General features: G+C 57.1%; 1 protein-coding gene across 1 annotated transcript in view; it reads right to left on the bottom strand.

Moving 5' to 3' along the window:
• The window catches only part of ZC3H18 (zinc finger CCCH-type containing 18), an 80,607-nt gene that overhangs the window by 11,626 nt on the left and 56,482 nt on the right, over positions 1 to 12,499 (bottom strand). Inside the window, exons 10-14 of the mRNA XM_073659712.1 lie at positions 6,473 to 6,721; positions 6,020 to 6,127; positions 5,519 to 5,638; positions 5,125 to 5,346; positions 4,919 to 5,050 (exon numbers count right to left, since the gene is read on the bottom strand). Coding sequence (XP_073515813.1) covers positions 4,919 to 5,050; positions 5,125 to 5,346; positions 5,519 to 5,638; positions 6,020 to 6,127; positions 6,473 to 6,721 — 831 coding nt within the window. The remainder of the gene's footprint in view (positions 1 to 4,918; positions 5,051 to 5,124; positions 5,347 to 5,518; positions 5,639 to 6,019; positions 6,128 to 6,472; positions 6,722 to 12,499) is intronic.

A 12,499-nucleotide genomic window follows, 5' to 3' on the forward strand; every position in this document is an offset into this window, starting at 1 on the left:
ATAATGTACAGGCAATCGCTTAACTGGCAACTGCTTAAAATAGCCATTATTAACTCAACGCCCCTCCTAATCCAGCTTCATCCTAGTAATACCAGGCTCTAACTGCGGGGGCACCCTTCACCAGGTATTCAGTGCACAGGGCAACATTTAGGGTGCGGCGGCGGCGGCAGCAACAACTCCACCTGCATCATCAGGTCCTACAAATCCATATACACTGAAGGTCCAGAATCCTGATACAACGGCACATACACGTCACTGGCATCATCCCATCATACACACCGGCACCGTCCCTGCCCTACGGCAGCAGCACCATCATACACACCAGCACCGTCCCTACCGTCCGGCAGCCGCCCCATCATACACACCAGCACCGTCCCTACCCTCCGGCAGCAGCACCATCATACACACCGGCACCATCCCCGCCCTCCGGCAGCAGCACCATCATACACACCGGCACCATCCCATCATACACACTAGCACCGTCCCTTCCCTCCGGCAGCCGCCCCATCATACACACCGGCACCATCCCCGCCCTCCGGCAGCAGCACCATCATACACACCGGCACCATCCCTACCCTCCGGCAGCAGCACCATCATACACACCGGCCCCATCCCTTCCCTCCGGCAGCAGCACCATCATACACACCGGCACCATCCCTGCCCTCCGGCAGCCGCCCCATCATACACACCGGCAGCATACCCGCCCTCCGGCAGCAGCACCATCATATACACCGGCACCATCCCTGCCCTCCGGCAGCCGCCCCATCATACACACCGGCACCATCCCCGCCATCCGGCAGACGCCCCATCATACACACCGGCACCATCCCCACCATCCGGCAGACGCCCCATCATACACACCGGAAGCATCCCCGCTGTCCGGCAACCGCCCCATCATACACACCGGCACCATCCCTTCCCTCCGGCAGCCGCCCCATCATACACACCGGCACCATCCCTGCCCTCCAGCAGCCGCCCCATCATACACACCGGCAGCATACCCGCCATACGGCAGCCGCCCCATCATACACACCGGCACCATCCCCGCCATCCGGCAGACGCCCCATCATACACACCGGCACCATCCCTGCCCTCCAGCAGCCGCCCCATCATACACACCGGCACCATCCCCGCCATCCGGCAGACGCCCCATCATACACACCGGCACCACCCCCGCCATCCTGCAGACGCCCCATCATACACACCGGAAGCATCCCCGCTGTCCGGCAACCGCCCCATCATACACACCGGCACAATCCCCGCCATACGGCAGCCGCCCCATCATACACACCGGCAGCATACCCGCCCTCCGGCAGCAGCACCATCATACACACCGGCACCATCCCTGCCCTCCGGCAGCAGCACCATCATACACACCGGCCCCATTCCTTCCCTCCGGCAGCAGCACCATCATACACACCAGCACCGTCCCTACCCTCCGGCAGCAGCACCATCATACACACCGGCACCGTCCCTTCCCTCCGGCAGCCGCCCCATCATACACACCAGCACCGTCCCTACCGTCCGGCAGCCACCCCATCATACACACCAGCACCGTCCCTACCCTCCGGCAGCAGCACCATCATACACACCGGCACCATCCCCGCCCTCCGGCAGCAGCACCATCATACACACCGGCACCATCCCATCATACACACTAGCACCGTCCCTTCCCTCCGGCAGCCGCCCGCCCCATCATACACACCGGCACCATCCCCGGCCTCCGGCAACAGCACCATCATGCACACCGGCACCATCCCATCATACACACTGGCACCGTCCCTTCCCTCCGGCAGCCGCCCCATCATACACACCGGCACCATCCCCGCCATCCGGCAGCAGCAGCATCATACACACCGGCACCATCACCATCATACACACCGGCACCATCCCCGCCATCCGGCAGACGCCCCATCATACACACCGGCACCACCCCCGCCATCCTGCAGATGCCCCATCATACACACCGGAAGCATCCCCGCTGTCCGGCAACCGCCCCATCATACACACCGGCACCATCCCCGCCATACGGCAGCCGCCCCATCATACACACCGGCAGCATACCCGCCCTCCGGCAGCAGCACCATCATACACACCGGCACCATCCCTACCCTCCGGCAGCAGCACCATCATACACACCGGCCCCATCCCTTCCCTCCGGCAGCAGCACCATCATACACACCAGCACCGTCCCTACCCTCCGGCAGCAGCACCATCCCATCCCTCCGGCAGCCGCCCCATCATACACACCAGCACCGTCCCTACCGTCCGGCAGCCGCCCCATCATACACACCAGCACCGTCCCTACCCTCCGGCAGCAGCACCATCATACACACCGGCACCATCCCCGCCATCCGGCAGACGCCCCATCATACACACCGGCACCACCCCCGCCATCCTGCAGATGCCCCATCATACACACCGGAAGCATCCCCGCTGTCCGGCAACCGCCCCATCATACACACCGGCACCATCCCCGCCATACGGCAGCCGCCCCATCATACACACCGGCAGCATACCCGCCCTCCGGCAGCAGCACCATCATACACACCGGCACCATCCCTACCCTCCGGCAGCAGCACCATCATACACACCGGCCCCATCCCTTCCCTCCGGCAGCAGCACCATCATACACACCAGCACCGTCCCTACCCTCCGGCAGCAGCACCATCCCATCCCTCCGGCAGCCGCCCCATCATACACACCAGCACCGTCCCTACCGTCCGGCAGCCGCCCCATCATACACACCAGCACCGTCCCTACCCTCCGGCAGCAGCACCATCATACACACTGGCACCATCCCCGGCCTCCGGCAACAGCACCATCATGCACACCGGCACCATCCCATCATACACACTGGCACCGTCCCTTCCCTCCGGCAGCCGCCCCATCATACACACCGGCACCATCCCCGCCATCCGGCAGCAGCACCATCATACACACCGGCACCATCACCATCATACACACCGGCACCATCCCCGCCATCCGGCAGATGCCCCATCATACACACCGGCACCATCACCATCATACACACCGGCACCATCCCTACCCTCCGGCAGCAGCACCATCATACACACCGGCCCCATCCCTTCCCTCCGGCAGCCGCCCCATCATACACACCAGCACCATCCCTGCCCTCTGGCAGCCGCCCCATCATACACACCGGCACCATCCCCGCCATACGGCAGCCGCCCCATCATACACACCGGCAGCATACCCGCCCTCCGGCAGCAGCACCATCATACACACTGGCACCATCCCTACCCTCCGGCAGCAGCACCATCATACACACCAGCACCGTCCCTTCCCTCCGGAAGCAGCACCATCATACACACCGGCCCCATCCCTTCCCTCCGGCAGCAGCACCATCATACACACCAGCACCGTCCCGACCCTCCGGCAGCAGCACCATCATACACACCGGCACCATCCCTGCCCTCCGGAAGCAGCACCATCATACACACCGGCCCCATCCCTTCCCTCCGGCAGCAGCACCATCATACACACCGGCACCATCCCTGCCCTCCGGCAGCCGCCCCATCATACACACCGGAAGCATCCCCGCCATCCGTCAGACGCCCCATCATACACACCGGAAGCATCCCCGCCGTCCGGCAACCGCCCCATCATACACACCGGCACTATCCCCGCCATACGGCAGCCGCCCCATCATACACACCGGCAGCATACCCGCCATACGGCAGCCGCCCCATCATACACACCGGCACCATCCCTGCCCTCCGGCAGCCGCCCCATCATACACACCGGCACCATCCCCGCCATCCGGCAGACGCCCCATCATACACACCGGCACCGTCCCCGCCATACGGCAGCCGCCCCATCATACACACCGGCAGCATACCCGCCATCCGGCAGCCGCCCCATCATACACACCGACACCATCCCTGCCCTCCGGCAGCCGCCCCATCATACAGAACGGCACCATCTCCGCCATACACGCCGGCACCATCCCTGCCCTCCGGCAGCCGCCCCATCATACTCACCGGCAGCATACCCGCCATCCGGCAGCCGCCCCATCATACACACCGACACCATCCCTGCCCTCCGGCAGCCGCCCCATCATACAGAACGGCACCATCTCCGCCATACACACCGGCACCATCCCCGCCATACGGCAGCAGCCCCATCATACTCACCGGCACCATCCCTGCCCTCCGGCAGCCGCCCCATCATAACATTGGCACCATTCCTGCTCTCCGTCAGCAGCCCCATCATAATACCGGCACCATCCTCATCATACACACCGGCACCATTCCCACCATCCGGCAGCCGCCCCATCATAAACACCGGCACCATCCCTGTCCTCCGGCAGCCGCCCCATCATACACACCAGCACCATCCCATCATACACACCGGCACCGTCCCCGCCGTCCGGCAGCCGCCCATCATACACACCAGCACCATCCTCATCATACACACCGGCACCATTCCCGCCACCCGCCTCATCATACACACCGGCACCATCCTCACCCTCCGGCAGCTGCCCCATCATACACACCGGCACCATCCCCGCCCTCCAGCAGCCGCCCCATCATACACACCGGCACCGTCCCCGCCCTCCGGCAGCCACCCATCATACACACCGGCACCGTCCCCGACCTCCGGCAGCCGCCCATCATACACACCGGCACCGTCCCCGCCCTCAGGCAGCCGCCCATCATACACACCGTCACCGTCCCCGCCCTCCGGCAGCTGCCCATCATACACACCAGCACCATCCCTGCCCCCCGGCAGCTACCCCATAATACACACTGGCACCAGCCCCGCCATCCGGCAGCCGCCCCATCATACACACCGGCACCATCCCATCATACACACCGGCACCATCCTCGCCCCCCGGCAGCCGCCCCATCATACACACCGGCACCATTCCTGCCCTCCAGTTCTGCCATCATACCTGGATTTCCGAGAGGCAGACGGAGAGGGTGAGAGCGATGCGGACGTGGAACGTGACGACCTGGAGAGCGAGCGGGAGCCGGAGCTGGAGCCGCTGTAGCTGCTGCCGGTGACGCTGCCGCTGACGGTCCTCCTGTAGCAGATGACAGAGCCTGATAAATACGACGAGGCATCAGTGATCTCTTGGGGGGTCGTCACCTTTCTTACCTTCTTGGCGGCGCTTTCCTTTTTGGCTCTTTGGTTCTGCCAATTCTTTTCTCGCCAGTCTTTGCCGCTTCCGGCCCGACCTTTGGAGGCTTCACCGTTGCAGCGTGTGCGGCAGTGGGTGCGGCAGCAGTGGCGGCTGTGGCAGCGGTGGTGGCCGCGGCGGTGGTGGGAGCTGCCGCTGCTGCTGGAGGGGGTGCAGCCTTCTTTACAATTATCTTCTCCCTGAAGCCAGAAATATATTACAGCCTCGTCTATGAGGGGCTGTCAGCCGACCATGTAATGTGTACAGGGGTCTCCCAATGCCGACGACGAGCGCAGCCATGATGTATGTACCCAATACAAAGCATGATGGCAGCCGTTGCATGAGCTCGGCGCCTCCTTATTTCGGACTCACCCTTTAGGAGCGGCGGCGGCGGTGGTGGCTGCTGGGATCGGGTCTCCCTTGCCCTTGGCGGGGGCTTTATGTGGAGACGGCCTTGGTGACGGAGACGGCGATGAGGAGAAAGATCGAGACCTAAAGACAAAAGCAGATGATAAAACAAAAAGCCCCCCTACTGCAAATCCTAATGTCTGTGCACCCCCTGCGGTGTGAGTTATACTACACCACACCCACTGGAGAGATCTGCTGGATATTATTGTTCTCTGTTATCAGCCACTTCACTGGCTCAGTGAGCAGCGATCCAGGAAATCTTACTCACCGCTTAAATAAATAAAAAAACTTTCATTGACACAAGTTTGTGTAGTAATCAGGAAGGCGGCTCCGCACCTGAAGTGTCAGTTCCCGGTAACGAGGCAGACCGGTCCGACCGGCATTATTTCCACTTTCATAGCGGAGATTTTACCCTTTAGAGTCGGAGATAAACAAATAGGAAAAAAAAGATAAAAAAAAAGTTACCTGGAACGGCTGCCGGAAAACGAGCTGCGGCTGGAGTAAGAGCTGTAGGATGAGGAGCGAGAGTGCGAGGAGCCGGAGCCCGAGTACGAAGACGAGCGAGAAGAGGATCTGAGGAAGAAGAGCACAAATAATCATCCACTATATAGGAAATGAATGGAAACCTCACAGGCAAGTTCATTCAGGGTCATTTCTCACAGCTGAGGGTTTGTACCATAAACAGCCTGGACTCCAGACTGATACATTGTAGCAAAGACAAGGACTTTAGCATGAACTGGATACAATTGTAGCAAACTCAGTTGTGAGTAATATTTTGCTATGGCACAAGTCTTGTCCAGAGTACGAGCTATTGTTTGCAGGTGTCAGTCAGAGGGTATATACAGACATGGGTCACGTGACCACCAGGTACTGGATCAGTTCAGATTGACCCCCGCGGATGGATCAGCGCACATTTACCTGGATGAATTGGATCCAGAATCAGAGGACCCTGAGGTGCGGCGCCGCCTGCGCCCCCGGCTGGGAGAGCCAGACATGCCAAGTTTCCTTTTTGGGGACTTTGATCGACGCCAGGGGTCCTTCCACTCATCGGCCCTTTTCGCTGACTTAGGACCAGATAAATTAGGGGCCACAGCAGAGGCAGAGGGATTAGCAGCCGATAAAGTGGCAGCAGACGGAGAATCTTTCTTCAAGGCTTCATTAGGGCGACTGTGGGAAAAGAAGAATAAAACGACATTTGTGTATATTTCTATATTTGTAATGCGCTGGGGCTACAGCGTGCATGCTATTAAGGAGAGTGAATGGTCCCTGCTCCCCATGCACACAGTGCCGGTGTGGGGAGCAGTGACTATTCCGGCACAGCATCTCACAGTGTGAGGGCGCATGGCAAGGACGCCATGCGCGGATCACACAGTGAGATCCCGGTCAACAGCAGAGCAGGACGCAGCGCTGGAGGAGAGAGGAGGGGAGTATAATTGTTTATTTTTTGGTGTGCAGTGTGATGGGGATCAGGGGGTGCCAAGCATATCAAGATAAGGGGTGCCAAGCATACCAGGATGAGGGGGCAATACATACAGGGATGAAGGGGGCCATGCATACAGGGATGAGGCATGAGGGGGGCCATACATACCAGGATGAGGAGTGCCAAGCATACCAGGAAAAGGAATGAGGGGGGTCATACATACCAGGATGAGGGATAAGGGGGGCCATACATACCAGGATGAAGGGTGCCAAGCATACCAGGAAAAGGAATGAGGGGGGCCATACATACCAGGATGAGGGATGAAGAGTGCCATACATATCAGCATGAGGGGGGGCATACATACCAGGATGAGGGATGAAGAGTGCAATACATATCAGCATGAGGGGGGGCCCAAGCATATCAGGATGAGGGGGGAGCCAAGCATACCAGGAAAAGGAATGAGGGGGGCCAAGCATACCAGGATGAGGGGGGCCATACATACCAAGAAGAGGGATAAAGGATGCCATACATACCAGGAAGAGGCATGAAGGGTGCCATACATACCAGGAAGAGGGATTAGGGGTGCCATACATACCAGGAAGAGGGATTAAGGGTGCCATACATACCAGGAAGAGGGATGAGGGGGCCATACATACCAGGAAGAGGGATGAAGGGTGCCATAAATACCAGGAAGAGGGATGAAGGGTGCCATACATACCAGGAAGAGGGATTAGGGGTGCCATACATACCAGGAAGATGGATGAGGGTGCCATACATACCAGGAAGAGGGATGAAGGGTGCCATACATACCAGGAAGAGGGATTAGGGGTGCCATACATACCAGGAAGAGGGATTAGGGGTGCCATACATACCAGGAAGAAGGATGAAGGGTGCCATACATACCAGGAAGAGGGATTAGGGGTGGCATACATACCAGGAAGAGGGATTAGGGGTGCCATACATACCAGGAAGAGGGATTAGGGGTGCCATACATACCAGGAAGAGGGATGACGGATGCCATGCATACCAGGATGAGTGGTGCCATACATACATAGCAGGATGGGGATAATGGGGGCCCATACATACCAGGATGAGGGATGAAGGGTACCATACATACCAGGAAGAGGGATAAGGGGTACCATACATACCAGGAAGAGGGATGAGGGGGCCATACATACCAGGAAGAGGGATGAGGGGGCCATACATACCAGGAAGAGGGATGAGGGGGGGGCCATACATACCAGGAAGAGGGATGAAGGGTGCCATGCATACCAGGATGAAGGGTGCCATACATACCAGGATGGGGATGAGGGGGGGCCATGCATACCAGGATGGCGATGAGGGGTGCCATGCATACCAGGATGGCGATGAGGGGTGCCATGCATACCAGGATGGGGATGAGGGGTGCCATGCATACCAGGATGGGGATGAGGGGTGCCATGCATACCAGGATGGGGATGAGGGGTGCCATGCATACCAGGATGGGGATGAGGGGTGCCATGCATACCAAGATGGGGATGAGGGGTGCCATGCATACCAAGATGGGGATGAGGGCCACGTATAACAGCGAGGTGGGGGCCATATATACCAGGATGGGGGATATTAACAGAATTGGGGGACATTACCCCTATAACAGTGTCAGCAGCAGACCCCCTCCCCCTTAACAGGGCATCATGACCACATTTTTTGCTTAATTTTTTTTTCCATTTTCCACCTCTAAAACCTAGGTGCGTCTTATAGTCGAAAAATACGGTAAGTAATCAAAGTGGTGACATCACTGAGAATGCCGCCTATCCATCACTAGAGATCAGCGGTGACATCACCGAGAATGCCGCCTATCCATCACCAGAGATCAGCGGTGACATCACCGAGAATGCCGCCTATCCATCACCAGAGATCAGCGGTGACATCACTGAGAATGCCGCCTATCCATCACCAGTGATCAGCGGTGACATCACTGAGAATGCCTCCTATCCATCACCAGAGATCAGCGGTGACATCACTGAGAATGCCGCCTATCCATCACCAGAGATCAGCGGTGACATCACTGAGAATGCCGCCTATCCATCCCCAGAGCTCAGCGGTGACATCACTGAGAATGCCACCTATCCATCACTAGAGATCAGCGGTGACATCACTGAGAATGCCGCCTATCCATCACTAGAGATCAGCAGTGACATCACTGAGAATGCCGCCTATCCATCACTAGAGATCAGCGGTGACATCACTGAGAATGTATCCATCACTAGAGATCAGCGGTGACATCACTGAGAATGCCTCCTATCCATCACCAGAGATCAGCGGTGACATCACTGAGAATGCCGCCTATCCATCACCAGAGATCAGTGGTGACATCACTGAGAATGCCGCCTATCCATCACCAGAGATCAGCGGTGACATCACTGAGAATGCCGCCTATCCATCACCAGAGATCAGCGGTGACATCACTGAGAATGCCGCCTCCTCATCACCAGAGATCAGCGGTGACATCACTGAGAATGCCGCCTCCTCATCACCAGAGATCAGTGGTGACATCACTGAGAATGCCGCCTATCCATCACCAGAGATCAGCAGTGACATCACTGAGAATGCCTCCTATCCATCACCAGAGATCAGCGGTGACATCACTGAGAATGCCTCCTATCCATCACTAGAGATCAGCGGTGACATCACTGAGAATGCCGCCTATCCATCACTAGAGATCAGCGGTGACATCACTGAGAATGCCGCCTATCCATCACTAGAGATCAGCGGTGACATCACTGAGAATGCCGCCTATCTATCACCAGAGATCAGCGGTGACATCACTGAGAATGCCGCCTATCCATCACTAGAGATCAGCGGTGACATCGCTGAGAATGCCGCCTATCCATCACTAGAGATCAGCGGTGACATCACTGAGAATGCCTCCTATCCGTCACCAGAGATCAGCGGTGACATCACTGAGAATGCCTCCTATCCGTCACCAGAGATCAGCGGTGACATCACTGAGAATGCCGCCTATCCATCACTAGAGATCAGCGGTGACATCACTGAGAATGCCTCCTATCCATCACTAGAGATCAGCGGTGACATCACTGAGAATGCCGCCTATCCATTTTCCACTGTCTCATTTCTAGGATATGTTGGGGGTTGTCATCTCGCCCATATTAGCAGTATGGCACCAGGAGATCTTCCCATGGACACAGCTTGTGGAGTTTTGTAATTCAATTCACAGAAGAATTTACTATTCGGGGGATTTAGTGGGCGAGCGGTGACACCCGTATTCCTCACAGGGGGTTTCTGTGGGGCTGCGGCTTTCTGCAGGTGGAGGAGATGATGTTTCCTCTGCAGGTGATGTAAGGGCGGATTGTCACAAGGAAGCTCCTACGTCACCGGCAGAGGGAAGGAAACAATTCTCGGGAAGCAGCGGTGACAGCATCACATAATTACCTGCTGCACGGACAATATGCAAATGCTAATGGTGCGCAGGTCGTGTCCTCCAGAGTCTGCACTATGGCTGCTGCACCTCGGTGTGGGGCCTTGTCCTCTGCTATCTATGGGGGGTCCATTATGTGCCGTATAGGCCTTGTGCTCTGCTATCTATGGGGGGCTGATATGTGCTGTATAGGCCTTGTGCACGGCCATCTATGGGGGCTGATATGTGCTGTATAGGCCTTGTCCTCTGCTGTCTATGGGGGGCCGATATGTGCCGTACAGACCTTGTGCACTGCTGTCTATGGGGGCTGATATGTGCTGTATAGGCCTTGTCCTCTGCTGTCTATGGGGGGCCGATATGTGCCGTACAGACCTTGTGCACTGCTGTCTATGGGGGCCCGATATGTGCCGTACAGACCTTGTGCACTGCTGTCTATGGGGGGGCTGATATGTGCCCGTACAGGCCTTGTGCTCTGCTGTCTATGGGGGGCCGATATGTGCCGTACAGGCCTTGTGCTCTGCTGTCTATGGGGGGCTGATATGTGCCGTACAGGCCTTGTGAACTGCTGTCTATGGGGGGCTGATATGTGCCATATAGGCCTTGTGCTCTGCCGTCTATGGGGGGCAAATATGTGCCGTACAGGCCTTGTGCTCTGCTATCTATGGGGGGCTGATATGTGCCGTACAGGCCTTGTGAACTGCTGTCTATGGGGGGCTGATATGTGCCGTACAGGCCTTGTGCTCTGCTGTCTATGGGGGGCTGATATGTGCCGTACAGGCCTTGTGCTCTGCTGTCTATGGGGGGCTGATATGTGCCGTACAGGCCTTGTGCTCTGCTGTCTATGGGGGGCTGATATGTGCCGTACAGGCCTTGTGCTCTGCTGTCTATGGGGCTACTGAGGTCCTGGATTCATGGACTTTCCCAGGCTTCAGATGCTCTTTGGAGCCGCACACGCGGTGCGATCGTCTGCCAGCGTTATCTGGCTCCGTTGATAGCGATTTGCTGTGAAGATGCCGCGCTGCGCACACCGAGCGGCTGTGACCGTGGACGAGGCCGCGCTGCACAAACAATCACCTTCCACCAGGAAGAAAAGATCACCAGAAAAACAGTGAACGTGAGCAATTAGCAGAGGAAACAGCCGTCAATCATTCACTGCCTACGTAAGCCCGGAGCGGTCAGACCTGGGGCCGCGATCATTATCTCCGCAGAAAACGAGCTGAGTCTTAAGAAGTTCCTTCATAAACAAGAGATGTTGACGTCCATCATTTGGCGCCGGGCAGGAATACGACACAAAATACCGGCATTACATAAGACAAGCGCGTCAATGAAGGCAGAAGAATCGCAATTCATGGACGGTAATCAGCGCGCGGGAGAAGATTACACCAAATATCTCGGTTTATGGCCCCAGGGCGCCGGCAAATCCTTCATCACATCCCGAGTGTGCAAGGCGGCAAAATACCAATAATCACCGCGTCCAGCTGAAAAAACATGGCGGAGCGAGCGCTTAAATAACAATCCCGAATCGGCACATTTCACCAATCTACATTACTAACCTGGCAATGTGCAAAGTTCATGTTAAAGATCAGGGGGGATCAGAGCAATGGCTTGACTAGTAATTCCATATATTCAGGCTCGACCACAATTCTGCAAGCTTAATGCGAATGAAACAATTACTAAAGTGGTAATTAACTAATTACACCAGATCCTAACGGCTTAATTGGTAACTACCTAATTTCACTCTATATCAGCTCCAATTCAAATCAGCCGAAACGCTTCCCTACGATTAGAATTGCTAATATGGCAATCGCATTTCAACGCTCTATCAAAGCAGCGATTTGCATTTCTCCGAAGGTGTAGAGGTGCTGAAAATTCCCTAATTTGATGCCATGGGCAGGAAAGGTATAATAGCAATCCCCCAATCTGATGGCTTAAATGACAATTGCAGAACTGTGCGATAATATTGGACTTTAATAGGGTCATTTCCCGCTGCAGAGAAGAGGCGACGACGCGCTGATCGCTGGGAATCCGAGAACGGAGCACTTACTGCAAGCTGCACTTGGAGCGATGGCTGAACAGGAGTGCCCCGCAGCCCCCCGCAGCACAGGAG

Source organism: Phyllobates terribilis, unplaced genomic scaffold (assembly GCF_046119375.1).
Source record: "Phyllobates terribilis strain yellow unplaced genomic scaffold, ASM4611937v1 Scaffold_14__1_contigs__length_39327217, whole genome shotgun sequence".
In the NCBI taxonomy this organism is placed as follows: Eukaryota; Metazoa; Chordata; class Amphibia; order Anura; family Dendrobatidae; genus Phyllobates; species Phyllobates terribilis.